Source organism: Trichechus manatus, unplaced genomic scaffold (genome assembly GCF_000243295.1).
Source record: "Trichechus manatus latirostris isolate Lorelei unplaced genomic scaffold, TriManLat1.0 scaffold00094, whole genome shotgun sequence".
Taxonomy (NCBI): Eukaryota; Metazoa; Chordata; class Mammalia; order Sirenia; family Trichechidae; genus Trichechus; species Trichechus manatus.
The window spans coordinates 7,662,178-7,680,361 of NW_004444030.1; the positions used below are offsets into that span (position 1 = coordinate 7,662,178).

The window sequence follows — 18,184 nt, forward strand, 5'->3', positions numbered from 1 at the left end:
GGCCTCCACTAGACTGAGTCCAGTACAGTTAGATGGTGCCTGGCTACCACCACTGACTGCTCTGACGGGGATCACAACAGAGGGTCCTGGACAGAGCTGGAGAAGGATGTAGAACAAAATTCTAACACATACGAAAAAGACCAGATTTACTGGCCTAAAGGAGACTGGAGAAACCCTGAGAGTATGGCCCCCGGACGCCCTTTTAGCTCAGTGGTGATGTCACTTCCAAGGTTCACCATTTAGCTGGGGACTGGACAGTCCCATAAAACCACATGAGACTAATGAGGCACAGCAGTCCAGGGACAAGGGCTAGAAGGCAGAACGGGACAGGAAACCTGGTGACAGGGAACCAAAGGTTATGTAAGGACAGTGTTGATGTGTAGTGAGGTTGTTAACCATTGTCATAGGGCAACATGTGTACTAACTGGTAAATGAGAAACTATTTTGTTCTGTAAGCCTTCATCTAAAGTGAGAACAGCAGCACAATTGGAAGAGCATAGTTGATGTCACTGAACTGTGCATGCAGAAATTTTTGAAATGGTGTATCTTTGGCTATGTATATTTTCACCAAAAAAAAAAGGTCAAGAAGGGAGAGGGATGGCATGTCATGCGGTTGTTAATCAATGTCATAAAACAATGTGTACTACTGTTTAATGAGAAACTATTTGTTCTGTAAACCTTCACCTGAAGTACAATATATATAAAAAAAAAGAACAAGATGGAAGCTTACTTACTATAAAGTTATAGTAATTAAGACTGCAAGGTATTAGTGCAAGAATAGATCAACAGACCAATGAACAAGAATAGATTCAGACACATACGTACCCTGAATTATGACAGAAGTGATACCACAAAGCATGAGAAGATGGGCTTTTCTTTAGCTGATGCTGGAACAACTGGGTATCCATAATGGGAAAAAATGAAATTGGACCTCGACCCTATTCCATACACAAAAACCAACTTCAGATAGCTTATAGACCTAAATGTGAAATGCAAAACTATAAAGTTCTTGGAAGATAATATAGAAGAATATCTTCAAGATCGTAGGGTAGACGTTTTTAGACAAGGCACAAAAAGCATTAACTATAAAAGGAATGACTGATAAATCTGACTACGTTAAAATTAGGACTATCTGTTCGTCAAAAGACACCATTAAGAGCATGAAGAGACAAGCCACAGACTGGGAAAAGACATATGTAACACATTTAACTATGAAAGATTCATATCTAGAATATATAAAGAACAAAGAACTCCTACAAATCAATATGACACAGGCAGACCACCCAATAGAAAAATGGGCAAACAACTTGAATAGGTACTTCACAAGAAGAAATCCATATGGCCAAAAACAGATGAAAAAGTGCTTAACCTCAGAAACCAAGAAAATGCAAATTAGAACCACAATGAAAAATTACAATATCAGTGTTGGCCAGAATGTGAAGAAACTCTTACATACTACTGGCAGAAGAATAGGTTCTTTAGAAAACTACTGGCAGAATCTAGTAAAATTAAACATATACACTTCCTATGATCCATCAGTTCTACTCCTAGGCATTAGATTGAGCCATATGAAATCATTAATCTTCGACAGTTTCATCCATAAAAGTGGCAATTTCATAGAGTTCAACCTAACGTATACCCAACAGAAAAGCATGCACCAAAAGACAAGTTCAAGAACATTCAAAGTGGCATTATTTGTAGTTGGTCCAGATTGAAAACAACTAAATATCTGTCAACACTAAAATAATAAATTGTGGTACAGTCATACAATGAAATACTATACAGTAATAAAAGAGAAACTACAGCTACATGCAACAATGTGTGACTATTACAAACAAAATATTGAGTGAACGGATCAAGACACGAGGGAATAAACATGGCATGGTTCCATGTATATGAAGTTCAAAAACAGGCAAAACTAACCTATATTGTTTAGAGATGCATATAAAGGTGGTATATCTAAAAAGAAAAGCAAAGAAATTATTACCATAAAAATCAGGAGACTCTCCAAAGGGAGAGTGAGTAGTGATCAAAAGGGACTTACTGTTAGAGGAGCTTCTAGGTGCTGGCAATGTTCTATCTTTTGACCTGTGTGATAGTTACATGGGTACTTGTTTTATTATTATATTATTGTTAATTTACTGTACATTTTTATTTTGTGCACATTTAGGCTTATATGCAATTGAATTTTTTTTTTTAAATATTTTACTGTGTTTTAGGTGAAAGTTTACAGAGTAAATTAGTTTCCCTTTCAATAAATTGTACACAAAGTGTTCCATGACATTGGTTGCAATCTCCACACCGTGTCAACACTCTCCCCATTTCTTTCCTGGGTTCCCTGTTTCCTTCTGTCTGTTTTTCCTACCCCTTCCTGCTTTCTCATCTTTACTTTTGGGCAAATGTTGCCCTTTTGGTCTTGTATAATTGTTCTACGGAACACATGCTTCTCAGGTGTTCTTGTTTATTTTATAGGCCTGTCTATTGCTTGGCTGGAACATGGTTTCCAGGAATGGCTGCAGTTCAAGTTAGAGGGGTGTCTTAGGGCCATAGTCTTCGGGGTTCCTCCAGTTTCTATCAGGCCAGTAAGTCTGGTCTTTTTTTTTATGAATTTGATTTTTTGTTCTACTTTTTCTCCTGTTTTGTTTGGGACCCTCTAATGCAACTGAAGGTTTTAAAAAGTGCATATAAGAACAACGGGTCTTCTCTGGCTTACAGTGAACTCTGTTCTCCAATCTCCAACTCACAGCAGTGTTCTCCTTTTCTCTCAGCATTATTTATATGTAAAAGGACTTCAGTCTCACATCTGTCTCTACATATGGGCTATTCCTCCAGGGGGGAGAAAGCACACTGAGAATTGACGTCAGACCCAATTCCATTCCACATAACTCTCTAAAAATGATCCTTTACATAAACACTTCAGGAAGCATTTTTTTTTTTTTTTTTTTTTTGGTCTCAACACCCACTCTGTAGCTCCCAAGGATTTTAAGAACATGAAACAAATTTTTAAAAGCTTCCCAAGTGCCATGCCTCTGTAATCAAATAGAACCTACAAGAGGCAGAGACTCTTATGGTCTTATGCTTAGACCACCTTTGGTGAGGGGGCCCTCAGTGTGACATTTCAATAATTGACTTCAGTCTGGCTTTTTCTGGGCAGGCACACTACAGGTTTGGTTCTATCTAGATCTACCAGAGACGTGGGTACCAAAAAACACCCCTTTCCCGTCAAGTCGATTCTGACTCATAGAGACACTATAGGACAGAGCGGAACTGCCCTATAGGGTTTCCAAGGAGCAGTCGGTGGATTTGAACTGCTGACCTTTTGGTTAGCAGCCTGAGCTCTTCACTACTGTGCCATCGGGGTTCCAGAGATATAGCTAGTAACTAATTAATACCCAACTATCCCAGTTAGCTTAAGACTCCACTCATCATACCATTAGTATGCAAATTCCACTTAAAGTAAAGGTCTTAGAAAGATATCACAGCAAAAATCATATTAATCCAGATACTAATCCATAAAAGCAATTTAACCTCTTTTTCACCCATTCTAGGAAGCAGCTGCTGAATATCTTTTTTTTTTTTGTCTGAGAAGCAGCTGTGAAACAACTATAACACACAAGGACAAAGGCCTCCAGAAGAAGGATAATCAAGTATAATCAAGGGCAAGTTCTTCATTAGAGAAGAAACAAGGTTATTAGAAAAGGAGCTGTAAGTTGGCAGCCCTAGTTTTGGGTCTGGGTGCCACTACAAACTAGTTGGGTGGCCCACACTCATTTACAGATTTTATACCTCAATTTCATCTGTAAAATAACAATAATACCACTTACCTCAAAGAGTTGTAATGAGGATTAAATTAGATGATTAATTTAAATCAACTTTGCAAACTGTAAAGGACTATACAAATAGCAATAATATTAGAAGGATTCCTTGATGAGTGCTATGAAATGTGAGGACTTGACTGGTAAGAAAAAAAAAAACCCTAGAGCATTAGAGCTCATTAAAGTGAATTATTCCTGTTTCCAACCTAGATTGGTATCTACTGTCAATTCATGTTGAGCCCAATATATAGGACAGACAGGTTACAACATTAATAACTCACAGTCCCTGGTTAGCAATGAATTATCAGCATCCACTTAATGACTATCAAAATGTGTCTTCTGAGCATAACCAAAGTTATCTATTATATGCCTATTTGGTGAATTCTAAACCAGGGTCTATAAAATTCCTATAAGACATGTCTCTTCTGAAACTTATAATTTAGGTCAGGAAATGACATTAAACCAACTCACTGCCTTCGAGTCAATTCCAACTCTTCATGACCCTATTTGGCAATGGGAAATGACATTAGCATATATGAAATATAGAAAGTATTATTACAAGAGCAATAAGAGTTCAAAGAGGAAGAGATCATTGGGGGCTACAGTAGTTAAAAGGATTTTTGGAAGTGGTAGTAAAAATTAAAGAGAGAATAGAAGGGATAAGTAAGAATATCTGTCCCAAAAGTTGTGAGCTGAGAAATAAAACTAGAGAGAGTCTGAATACTGATGATAGAGGACCCAAACTATGAGAGTCTAACTTTTGTGTATCAGGAATCTACTCTAGATTTTTCAGGCAAGGAGTAGTATGATTTAAAAAAACAAACAAAAACCCTAAAAAAGGGGGGAAATGTAGCATAGAATTTCAAAGTCTAATGGATTCCAGACTTTCTGGAGTCATGGAGGCTGGATGAACCCCAAAACTAACTCCCTGAGATAATCTTTAAACCTTAAACCAAAAATATCCCCTGAAGTCTTCTTAAAACCAAACAATAGTTAAGCTTAACTAGTAAAAAGGTCTACCTTGAGCATTATGCTCTTTTAAGAACTATCTATGTGGGATCAAATTGACAACAGCAACTCAAAAGATTAGATAGGAACCTTAGGAGGCAGTGAGATTATGTTAATGGCAGAGGAAGAGAGAAGTGGAGTGAGAACAGATGCACAACTCGGAGAATGTAATCAATCAAGTCACTGAATTGTACATGTAGAAACTGTTCAACTGGTGTATGTTTTGCTGTGTATATTCTCAACAACAACAACTAGGTCATAGAAAGAGATGTCTAGAAGTGTATACGGCTTCACTGAGGAGGGTGGGGCAGGAAGGTGATGGAGGAAAACGCTGGAAGCAAGGACTCCAGTTACTAACGCAGTATCCAGTATGTGAAGCCTTGAATTTTGATGGCAGTGGAAATGAACAAAGGAGAAAAGGGCATATCACAGGTCTATTTCAAAGGAACAACTAATGAGGACAGTAACAAACTAGACAGAAGATAAAAGAGAAAATCAACACCAAGATTTCTAATACTGGGAAGTGGGGAAAAGCGGCAGGGAAGAGTCAGCTTGAGTGAGATTGAGGAAAGATGATAACTTGAGTTTTACACTTAGTGAAGTGGGAAGAGGCACGGTGAATTCAAGTAATTGAAAGAAGGCCAATGTGGCTGGATTACTGAGAGTTAGAGCGGTGTTTTCTGTTCCTACTGCATGGAACACCCCCTGCCTCTACCTAATAAATTCCTAGTCATCCTTAATATTTCAGCTAACAATGATTTCCTTAAAAAAGACTTCATTGACCACTTAAGCTAGAAGAGGTCCCCAAATTACATACTTTCATAGCAACTAGCACCTCTCCAACAAAATACTTTCGCATTTATAATTCAAAAATTAATTGGGAAATTAGTTGTAAACTCTTATGAAACCTGAAACTGTGTCTATCTCATTTACTCCTGTATTCCCGAAACCTAGCTCAGTACAAAGCACACAGTAGGTGCTAAGCAAATGTATATTTAACAAATGCATATTTAACAAATGCACAAAAGAATGCATGAAAAAAGGAAAGGAAAAGGAGGAGGAAAGAAAAGAGCACATGATAGGAGAAAGGAGAGAAGAAAGGCACAGAGAGGATCAGAAGGCATGGATAAGGCTTGGGAGGACGCCTGTAGCACTGGGCAGAAGAAAGGCAGAACAAACAAGGAAAGGAATAACCTATTAGAGAAGCTGTAGGAGGAGAATCAGAAAAGTACACTGTTTTGAAAAAGGGGGTGGGGGAGAGTAAATTTTAAATGCCACAGAAAGGCCTGAGGAGACTTATGACTGAGAAAAGGTAACAATAGGAATGGGTTCAACAATTGTACCAAACAATAAGGGTATCACAGTTTAGAATGCTATGTGAGGACAATGAAAAAACTAATAGTCTAACCTCCTATTCTCAGTGACCTTCCCTGCTGTCTATCCAGCTGCCTGAGCCAAGACCCGCTAAGTCCCAAGACAGGAAGGATGTTAATTTGCATTCAGGCGTCTATCAGCTGGAAACAACAATGACGCACGTAGCTGTAAAAATAGAGATCTCTGACAAGGGCCAACGTGAAGCTCAGGGAACATCACAAAGAAACCAGCTCCACATACAAGACAAATCTTGTTTCTCAAATGTCACTGAAAATGCGGTAAAGAATCCTCTAAGAGTCTAAGGGGATAATATGAAAGATCAATCATAATTGATTGTCCTGTAACTCCAAGGCAAGTGGGAGGATTAAAGCTGATAAAACTGTTTAGACACTTTGCCCATAGCTAAGGATAATTTGGTCATTACTGAGGTTATCCAACAGCAACAATGGCTGACATATGCTATTAATTTAATACTTTACTTTTAAGCAATATTCAGAACATCTTTCTTTCCAAAACACATAGTAAATTTTGATTTATTACATCTTCCCACATCCCTCTGTGAGCAACTGCAGTAAGGGCCAGGTCTTTTATGGCTGGGCATTAAAAGGTTTATGATGGCAGGACTGAGTCTGTCTTGATCACCACCATACCCTTGGTGCCTAGTACAGTACCTGGCATACAGAGGACAGTCAAAAAGATTTGCTGAAGGGAAGAATGATCACCAGCTGCACCAGTATACTGGACAACTCCAAACACCAAACTGTTAAAAACTATGACCAGCTATCTGTAAGTGCCAATAATTTCTTCCCTTAGCTTGTAGTCCCTGAAGGACATCTATTTTCTCCATGCCAGCCAGTTGTCGTCGAGTCAACTCCGACTCATGGCGACCTCATTTGTGCCAGAGTATTACTGTGCTCTATAGGGTTTTCAGCAATGATGTCTCTCGGTGGATTCAAGCCTCCAACCTTTTGTAGTAGCTGAGCTCTTAACCATTTGTGCCTCCCAAGGACTCCATGTCCTCCATAGAATCACACAATAAAGATCAAAGCACACTGTAATAAAGCTACTAAAAATCTCTAATTAGCAAAATGAGTTCAAGATGTTGTAAATTGACTACTAATTTTGAGTAAGGCTAGACAATTCACCATAACAGGATTCGACTTGGATATATTTTATAGAATGGAAAATAGAAGTATGTAAGTTGCCTATAGAAATCAATTTAAACAATTATTCCTGGATGACACTCCTGTGATCAGAATATACAACTCTATTCAGATCTATGAGTGTGCACCTACTATTGGGAAGGGGATTAGAACCTAAAGGGCACAAAAAATAAACAAAGGAATTACATTTAAGAGCAATTCAAAGTTCTAAAAGGATATTCCTTGCTGATTCTTAAGTCATAGTCAAGGTATTGGATACAATCAAGTTCAGTTCCACAATCTTATATGACTTTTTGCAGGTAAAGCATTTCTCTTAAAGGTATCTTTTGACCGCAATTTAGTTACAATTTTTTCTTATAAAAAATACAAAGATAAAAAGGAAGTCCTATTATATATACCCTAGCATATTTGGATATGGATTACATAAGTAAGTAACAATAAAACAAACGAGTATTTGAGGTAGCTAACTCTCTGAAATGACATCAATAGAAAAGCAGAAATAATAATGCTCGTACTCCATGCCCCCAAACAAATGCTCCCATTATTTAAATCTATCTTATATTATCACTTGCATCAGGAAATGGGACCTCTATATATTCTGCCTTTAGTTCTGTGATCTGGGCAAGTCACTTAACCTAAGCTCTGAGGCTTTACCATCTCTCCAAAGGGTTTAAACTGCAAACCACTAAGATCCCTCTCAAGTCTGAGAAAGGATCATTGTAGAGAAAATAATTTCACCACTATTCTAAATATACTCACATTGCTAATTCTACTCTTTTCTAAACTACTGCTGCTCATCATTAGATATATTTTCATACAGAAAGACAGCCCTACACTGGAGGTAAAAAATACACAGGATTTATTTCTCATACTGCCAAGACTAGGGCAATTAGAAAGTCTTACTTCTAGCACTGAACACAGCTGAAGATACATTATTTATCAAGAATGGTGCGGTGCAGTGAATTGTCTAATATGGCCATTCTAGCCATGGTCTTGTGACTCCCACAAAATGATTAGGTGGGACTATGCAAATAAGGTGCTTGTGGCCCACCAAGGTGATTGGACAGCTTGCTAATAATGCAAATAAGGTGCATGGAATTCCTGCCAGGGTGGAACCACGCAAATAAGGTATATGGAACCCTAAGGAGGGGATTGGTCAGTTTTGCAATCCCACTAGGCTTAAAGGAAGCCAATCCCAGAAGCTGATAGGGGGATCCCACTATCATCAAGAAGAGCCAGGAGTGGAGTGTACCCTTTGGACCTGGGGTCCCAGTGCCGAGAACCTCCTAAACCCAGGAGGGAGCGAGTGCTGTAACACCTGAGATGGTGCAAGACAGCGAGAAGTGGTAGCAGGCATGGCAGGGTCCAGTGGCACCTGCATGAGTGGTGAGAACCAGGAGGTCAGTGTGAGACGGCACGGTGGGTTTCCCGGCCCCTGGAGCGAGGTAGTAATAGTGGGCATGCTGATCCATGGAACAAAAGCTGAGCGCCTTTGGGCAGGAGGCTTCCTGGTGGAGTAGGGTGCCTCTGGGCACTTATTGGCAAAGCTAAAGAGCTTCGTAACACTTGCCCAAGCAGGGCGGAGGCCAAGCTGAGGGACCAAGGGGCTGAGAGCTGAGAGAGAAGCCTGCCTGTGGGCATGGCCAAGAAGCTGTCCTGACTAAAGAACTGTATCCTGAGTTGTTCCTGACCCTGAATTGTAACTGGTTACTTTCTTAATAAACCCCATAATTGTGTGTATAGTCTGTGAGTTCTGTGTGGCCACTGCAATGAATTATTGAATCCAGCAGAGAAGTATAGAGTGCCAAGGGAGAGATGGCTGGTGTGAGAATTGGTGAAAAGGTTGTAGAGTGGAGATACATCTTACCTCTATCTTACAGGAATCAGCTTTGGGCTGATGCTGATGCGATTCTTCCCTCCCTCCCCCCGGGAGTTAGATGAGGAGGTCTGATGCCACCACATCATTTTTACAAATGGCAAAGGCAAAGTAAGATCATCTATGTGGTAGTTCTCTGAACCTGTTGATGTCAAGGAGGTATTTAAAGCCAAGATACTATCATTGTTATTCTGACATTATTAAACATGCAAAAAGTTAGGAAAACTTTGTAGGCTTGCATGCCTGAAAAATTTTATGAAAATGGTAGACATAAATCCAATGATATCAATAAGCACTTTAAATGTGAGTGGTCTAAATACACCAATTAAAAGACAAAGAATGACAGGGTGGATAAAAAAAAACAAGACTCAACTATAGGTTGTCTACAAGAAGCTTTAAATATACCCTAAATATAAAGACATGGGGAGATCAAAAGTGAAAGGAGAGAGAAAGATACACTATGGTAATACTAATCAAAAGAAAGCTGAAGTAGTTATATTCATTTCACACAAAGCAGACTTCAGAAAAAGGAAAATGATCAGGGATAAAGAGGGGCACCATATAATGATAAAGGGTCAATTTTCCAAGAACCCCTAACAAATTTTAAAGTGTCTAATAAAAGAGTGTCAAAATATGTAAGGCAAAAACTAGTAGAAATACAAGGAGAAACAGATAAATCCAGTATTATAGTTGAAACTTTAACACCTCTCTATCAGTAATTGACAGATCTAGCAGGCAGAAAATCAGTAATGATAGAGTTGAACCGAATAGCATCATCAATTAACTGGATCTAACTGAAATTTACAGAATCCTTCATCCAACAACAGCAGGATACACATTCTTATCAACGTCACATGGAACATTTACCAAGACAGACGACATTATGAGGTTATAAAACACATCTTACAAATTCAAAATAATAGAAATCATACAAATATGCTCTCAGACCAAAATGAAACTAAACCAGAAATCTGTAACATAAAGATAGCTGGAAAATCTCAAAATATTTGAAGACTGGACAACACACTTCTAAATAACACATGGGTTAAAGAAGATGTCTCAAGAGAAATTAAAAATATTTGAACTAAATGAAAATAAAAATACTACTTACCAAATTTGTGGTTTACACCAAAACCTACGCTTGGAGGGAAGTTTATAGCATTGAATGCACATATTAGAAAAGAAGAAAGATCTAAAACCAATAATCTAAGCTTCCATCTTAGGAAACTAGAGAAAGAAGAGTAATATAAATGTGAAGCAAGCAGAAAAAAGAAATAACAACAACTGGAGCAGAAATCAATGAAATTAAAAATAGGAAATCAACAGAGAAAATCAACAAAGCCAAATGCTGGTTGTCTGAAAACCTCTAGCCAGGTTAACCAAGAAAAAAAAGAGGGAAGTCACAAGTTACCAATGTCAGAAATGAAAGAGGGGTCATCACTACTGATTCCATAGACATTAAAGGAATAATGTTCTTGTTGTTGTTAGTTGCTGTCAAGTCCACTCCGACTCATGGTGACCCCATGTCTGCAAAGTAGAGCTGCTCAATAGAGTTTTCAAGGTTGTGACCTTTCAGAATTAAATCTCCAGGCCTGTCTTCCAAGGCACCTCTGGGTGGATTCAAACCGCCAACCTTTCAGCTAGCAGTCTACCACTTAACTATTTGCACCACCCAGGAACTACTTAAAAGAATACTAAAGGAATATTATGAACAACTCTATGCTCATAAATTTGATAACTTAGATGAAATGCATAAATTCCTTGAATGGTGCAATCTACCAAAACTCATACAGGAGAAGAAAAGCATCCAAATAGACACATATCTATTAAGGAAACTGAATCGATAATTAATAACCTTTCAAAAAAGAAAGCACTAGGCCATAAGGGCTTCACTGGTGAATTCTACCAAACATTTAAGGAAGAAATGATACTAATTCTGCACAATCTCTTCCAGAAAATAGAAGCATTTGGGAATTTTTTTTTGGTATGTGGCAGTATTAGTGTAGAGTGTGTCTTAAATCAATTTATTTTGACATATAAAAGAGCAGATTAAGCAAGCAAGCAGAGATGGAAGAAGACAGATGCCAGGTCACATGAAGGTTACCCAGGAACCAAGGAACAGAAGCTAAAAGGAACAAGGACATTCCCCTAGAGCTGATGCCCTGAATTTGGACTTCTAGTTTCCCAAACTGTGAGAAAATAAATTTCTGTTTGTTAAAGCCAACCACTTATGGTATTTCTGTAACAGCCGTACTAGATAACTAAGACAACTATCTAGAAGCTGGGTTATGACAAATACAGAATGCTCAGACAGTTGTGTCCCTTCCCACTGCTCAAGTCAAACATCACTAATGTGGCACTGTTCCACTAAGCCTGGATACAATCTCATCATGCGTCTCAGACTGGTGCTCCAGTCAGCCCCTACCAATTGATCCCATTGCCATTGAGTCAATTCCAACTCACAGCTACCCTATAGGACAGAGTACAACTGTCCCATAGGGTTTCTAAGGCTGCAATCTTTACAGAAGTAGACTGCCACATCCTTCTCCCGGGGAGCCGCTGATGGGTTTGAACTGTCGACCTTTCAGTTAGCAGCCGAGCACTTAACTGCTGCACCACCAGGGCTCCTACCAATTGATCAGAAATGTCAAATGAAATGAAACTGTTTTCCTTATTAAACCAGTACATGGAGGTGAACACCCAGGACACTGGTGCTGCCACTCAATAAAGCCCAATCTAGATGTTATCTACTAGTTCTCAACAACATATCCCAATATAAACAAACCTACTACTTTATATGATTATGATTTCATTTTACTTGGATCTACAATCAACACCCATGGAAGTAGCAGTCAAGAAATCAAAAGATGCATGGCACTGGGCAAATCTGCTGCAAAAGACCTCTTTAAAGAATTGAAAAGCATATACGTCACCTTGAAGACTAAGGTGCACCTGACCCAAGCTGTGGTATTTTCAATCGCCTCATATGAATGTGAAAGCTGGACAATGAATAAGTGAGACCAAAGAAGAACTGACGCCTTTGAATTGTGGTGCTGGCAAAGAATATTAAATATACCATGGACTGCCAAAAGAATGAACAAATCTGTTTAGGAAGAAGTACAACCAGAATGCTCCTTAGAAGCAAGGACAGTGAGACTACATCTCACATACTTTGGACATGTTATCAGGAGGGATCAGTCCCTGGAGAAGGACATCATGCTTGATAAAGTAGAGGGTTAGCAAAAAAGAGAAAATCCCTCAATGAGATGGATCGACACAGTGGCTGCAATAACGGGCTCAAGCATAAAAAGGACTGTGAGGATGGCACAAGACCAGGCAGCGTTTCATTCTGTTGTACACAGCGTCGCTATGAGTCGGAATGGACTGGACGGCATGTAACAACAACAACAACTTTATATAAGAATGTAGATTTCAAAAACTGGGAAATCATGGGAGATCGCTTAATCTCTTTTAGTTTACAATAGCAAATTTAACATTTCTTTTGTAAATTTGATCTTAAAATATCAGTTTACATAGAATATTTCAAAAATGTATCTACAGAATGAAATTCATTAGTATTTATGGCTAAATTCACTAACACCACTATCATCAAAGGCCAATTAAGTACCAAAATTAGGAAACAAAAGAAAAATAAATCATACCACTTTTAAAGAATTTCTACCTTCGGGTTAAGTTGAGCCATGTATTAAAAAGTCACATGCCCTTTTTTCCAAAATTTTCTAATTTTTCTTGAAGGTTTTTATATTGTCATTACAATGTAAAAGGAGACCAGAGAACGATAAACTATGTAGATGAATACCTGCCATTTAGGAGTTTACTACCTAAGTTGGATAATACGAGATGAACAAACTTTAAATGGCGTTCAGCCAACAGAATAAAGTCATTATGCCAAAACATAATTAAAAAGTTACAGGAAGTTAATTATTCTCAATTATCCAAAGTTAGCAAAACATGATCATAAAATCTGTAGCTACTATAATTTTCTCTGCTTAACTGATTAGTCAACTGGCATTATTACCAGTTCCTGGTTTACATTTTGTGATCTAAGAAAAAGGAATGTCTTTCTAAATCCAAACAATTTCACAATTTTTTCATCACCCAGTCAAGACAGTGTAAATTCAATAGATGAAGCTCTACCTAGGTTAGTTTGTATCAACTTGTGTAATCATACAGTTTCTGGCTTGAAATTTTAGGAGGAGCTAAGTGGAGGAAAGGGACTAGGGAAGGTGGTCAATTTTCTGGAGATTCCTGTCAAGTTTCAACGAGCAACTTGTTAGTTTATTTGAAATTATGTGAATTCCAAAAATAACTCATTGTCATACTGAAGTGTTAGTAGCAAAACATATTTGCAAGTTAGAGTTTATCTATGTACTATTTCTTCTACTAGCACAGATAATTGAGGATTGGTTATATTATGTATGTTAAGAGTAAATGGATTTTTAAAAAGATAAAGTAGATTTTTTAGGTGAAATGGGTAGTTATAATTATTGGGAGGGTGGGGCAGGGTAAGTGGTCATGGGAATACTGGGTCACAATAAGAAAATTTTAAAAATCAGTAGCTCTCCTTTGTTCAATCTTCAAGGAGCTCCTGAAGAAACAGATCTGTAGCCTGAAAAGTGGTTTGGCAGACTAGTTGGAGGGAAGGTGGTGAAACAGAAAGAGTGGCACGACAGGAATAGCCAACTACCTTCATAAAGACCTACAGAAATAAGTGAACCAGACAAACAGGCTAGGTGGAAGACAATAAGTGAGGCATGCTGTGGCTCCCAGGCTTTGAATTAGAGTTTTAATAAGTGACTCTGACTATAAGTAATATATATGCCTGGGGTGGGGGGAGAGCAACTGAAATGACAGCAGATTTCGCCTCAGAAACCATGGAGGCCAGAAGGAAGTGGCATAATAGTTTTCAAGTGCTGAAAAAAAGAAGTGATGCTGACAGTTTCAGTAAACATCTGTATGAAACAGATCTAACACTGCTAATAGAAAAGTATTCCATCTTCCTTCAATGTATTAAACTTGACAGTGAACCAACTAAGAGACACAAATCTGACAAACACTAACTTTGACCAATTCACATTGGAAACAAATGACAGAAGAAAGCCAGACCTTACCTCAAATGACTCTGAAGTTGTAGGTATGATATTAAAGGTCTTTGAAGCAAAGAGATGACATTTTTACTTTCTTTTCAAGTAAAGGTTGGGACTTTGGAATAGAAAAATATGGAAACTGAAGAGTTGAAGATAAACAATGCAGTTAAATAATAGGATTGGTTTTCTGGATTATGGCTCACAGACTAGTGATTCCTGGTAAGGGTCACAACGTATCTCACCAAGACCAGGGTGAATATGCTTAGGAGAACTTCCAACCAAATAAAGAACATTTTGAACTAAAATCTAACGGGGTAGGAGAAAAATACCCAGATAAAATCATGAAACCATACTCTAATCCAAAAGGTGAGATTTAAACACGCACACACACGCACACACACACATATACACACAGAGAAAGAAAGAAAAACAAAACAATTTTCAGGAGAAAATCGAGAAGAAGCTTAGAAACAAAAACCTAGGGCCTCATATCAATGAAGCATTGAATCTGATATGCTAAGAGAAGAAGGCAGTGAAAAACAAGGGCAGACACTTTTTCCTATTCCTCCCACCAGGTTCAGCTAAAAATTCTGGACATTATGTATAAAACATAAAACCCATTGCCTTTGAGTCAATTCCGACTCATAGTGACCCTATAGGACAGAGTAGAACTGCCCCACAGGGTTTCCAAAGAACAGCTGGTGGATTTGAACTGCTGACTTTTGGTTAGCAGCCGAATGCTTATCCACTGTACCACCAGGGCTCCAAAACAAACATAAGACTCTGAAAAGTAGAGAAGACAAGGCAGAGTGGCTAGGGACCTCAGAACATGAGGAACAACACTTTTACATAATATCCACTCTACTCCAGCCAAACACCACAGCAACAACTGTGACCCCACCCCACCTCCAACAGCAAAGGTCAATGAGACATAGTTTAAAAAATTAAGTAGTACAAACAGCCTACAGTGAAAAACAGCAGTACCCACCCAACCCTCCTCATTCCTTAGTCCAGCTTCCCAGAGGAAACTATTCAAAATCTTCCATTTTGGTAGCTTTTGATTTTTCATTTATCAAATAATATATACTAATGTCTTTTGGTACTTGATACATCTTGATGCAGATCTTTTCCCATTCATCATTTTAGGTACACTTCATGGGTTCTTTCATACTAAAAACTGATGTCCTTCAGTTGTAGGGAATTTTCTTAAATTATTTCTTTGGCAATTTCCTTTGCTCCATTTCATCTGTTGTCTTTATGGATCTCCTATTAACTGGATAGAGGATCTAATTTTTTTCCCCCCTTTTCCTATTTTCCATCTCTCTCTTTTTTTTTTTTTTTTTTTGTATTGTTAGGTTATGGAAGATTTCTTCCATTTTATCCTCTAATCATTCCAGTAATTTAAAAAACATTCATTATTTTTAATTTCTAAGAGCTATTTCTTATTTTCTGAGTGTTCCCTTCCAAAGCATATGTTCTTGCTTTATGCACCCCCCATTTACAAAAATCTATCAGGGACTATTAATTATAGAAGTTTAAAATTTTTTTTCTGCTTCCCTACATTGTTTCTGTTTCCTTTAATTGCTTTTTTTCTTCATAATTTTCTTTTTTTCTTTTTATTTCTTGTTGGAGATGTTCCTCAAATGACAAATGCTTTTTGTCACCTTTGTATTTTCAGTACATAGTCAATAAAAGGTTGAATGAAGAGATGAATGAATGAACCAAGGAAGGAACAGAATGAGGAATATTTAGAAAAATATTAATGAAAATGATGCCAAAAGGTTGGACATTTAACACTACTGCGGTGGTAAGATTTACAGATCACTGTCTTTTTAAACCAGTGACCCAGGATTGTAGGAACTGACCCTGCCAACAGGTAGTCTCTGGCACACTTACCAGATGGACGAGACTTTTTGACAGAATTGTAAATAGGCAAATTAAATATACTCCTCTCCTGCCTGGAACAGTTAAACATATTATCACAGTCTATTTGTCGTAGTATCCTCTTTTAATTCTAGTTTTCAAAACATCTTTCCTCATAGCTTGTAAACAGGTAAGCCACATCTACTTTTTTAAAGCAATCTAGATTTAGTTTGCAAAAAGAGCAGCAAAGACAGTTTTAGATACAATGACTGAAAACCACTTAATTGAGACACCAGAAGGCTAAGAGGCTAAAACTACCTAATAAGAAACTCATCTCCAAATTTTGAGTTGAAGGCTCTTCTTGTGCTCAAAGAAGGGAAACCATGCTAAGTGTTGTTTGTAAAGCACACAGAGATCTTCCTGGTAGTTTAAAGACTTAGTATCTATAGCCTATTATGGTTGGTTATTTTTTTCAAATGATGAAAGTATAACATGATTTATTATAAAAGTACAAGAAAAAGGCGCTTTAAAAAATCACCTATAACCTCACCACCCAAAGAAAACCACTATCAACTTGTTAGTGTAAGTTTCAGACCTTTTTTTCTGCATATATTCATTTTTTCCTCATAAGATCTGGATCATATTACATATACTGTTTTACTGTGACTGTTTAGTTTGAGATTTCTCAGTTTGAATCCCTGGTAAACCAGGTGACTACTTCCCCTTAGATGCAGAGGCTGAAGTAGCACCAGTTGAGTGAGAATCAGAAAGAATAGTTTCTTCTCTCAATTTTATCACTATCTCATACTGTGAAATCTGAGACCACTCTGCATAACCACATCATCTCCAATTCTAAACTCCAGACTGGATTTAAACTTTTCTTAAAGTTATACCAAACAGCTCATTTTTTTGTTTCTTCAGATTTAATCATCCTTTCTTGCATCAAAAATAACAAAATTGTAGGGTGACATTAACACATGATCGTGAAACAAAAATGAGTTTCATTTCATTAGTCACAGGCTACATATCAACCAGCTGTTGAAGCTAAAAATATGCCATAGTTTAAAATTTTGTAAAACACAAGCATTTAAGACTCATTTTGAAAGAAATGTGACTTCTTTCAGTTTCTGACAACCCACTAGAAGTTTTGGAGAAGAAAAAATTAGCACCTCCAAACCAAAAGAAAAAAAGGTAGTGGTGGGGGAATTCAACCTAATTTATTGATGATAAATAGCATATTATTCAGATTTTATCAATAAACATATGTTAAGGATGACAATCTAGCACTATCCCAGATGTAAACACAAATACATATTCTTAAGAAGCCTGAGACAGAGGTCAAAACACCAATAATAGAAGGTATGCATTTTGTGAGGGGAAGAATGAGTTTGATGAGTTCAGGTGTAATAAATAACTTCTTACAGCTTTTTCTCATCAGCTGCAACAGAGACTCTATCAGGCTTGGAGTCTGTAGTGGCATCTTCTCAATTCTCAAACATCTGCATCTTACTCAGGTAGCACCACACAGTGTGAGTGATTCCCTTTCAGACAGAGCAGCATGTGGACTTTCATCTTCTCTAGTCATCAGGCCAAGAATCATGTCTCAAAATAAGCTTTTGCCACCATTAAATATTTGGTTAGAAAATAGGCAATGAGATGAGCTGAAATATAAACATTCCAACTGGAGTTCAGATGTAGTTAAAGCAAATTAGAAGGAGATGCAAAGACATTTCAAGGCTCTTGGAAATACACAAAGTCATTTAAGAAGAAAATACACTTCACTTGATTCTAGAAAAGACATCACAGACTCTCCTAACTCCCAGTCCAGCGCTCTTGTCACTGCATCATGCTGCCAGTCATCAGTACTCTCCTATGATAGTTCCTTTATTAAAACAGGAACACTCCACTGGTCTCATCCCTTCGGGAGCAAGGGAGAATGAAGAGAACAGGATACAACGAAAAGATTAGTCCAAAGGA

At 37.7% G+C, this 18,184-nt stretch overlaps 1 protein-coding gene across 5 annotated transcripts in view; it reads right to left on the reverse strand.

Moving 5' to 3' along the window:
- Positions 1 to 18,184, reverse strand: part of ALG9 (ALG9 alpha-1,2-mannosyltransferase) — a 124,850-nt gene that overhangs the window by 45,012 nt on the left and 61,654 nt on the right. Inside the window, exons 14-15 of one of the 5 annotated variants that reach the window (XR_002824997.1) lie at positions 2,045 to 2,088; positions 1,924 to 1,959 (exon numbers count right to left, since the gene is read on the reverse strand). The exons of 3 other annotated variants lie outside the window; for them this stretch is intronic. Coding sequence is in view for 1 of the 2 variants with exons in the window: in XM_023736971.1 (XP_023592739.1) it covers positions 2,077 to 2,088 (12 nt within the window). In the remaining variant the exon portion in view is untranslated. The remainder of the gene's footprint in view (positions 1 to 1,923; positions 1,960 to 2,044; positions 2,089 to 18,184) is intronic. One more of the 5 variants, XM_023736971.1, reaches the window with a different exon arrangement.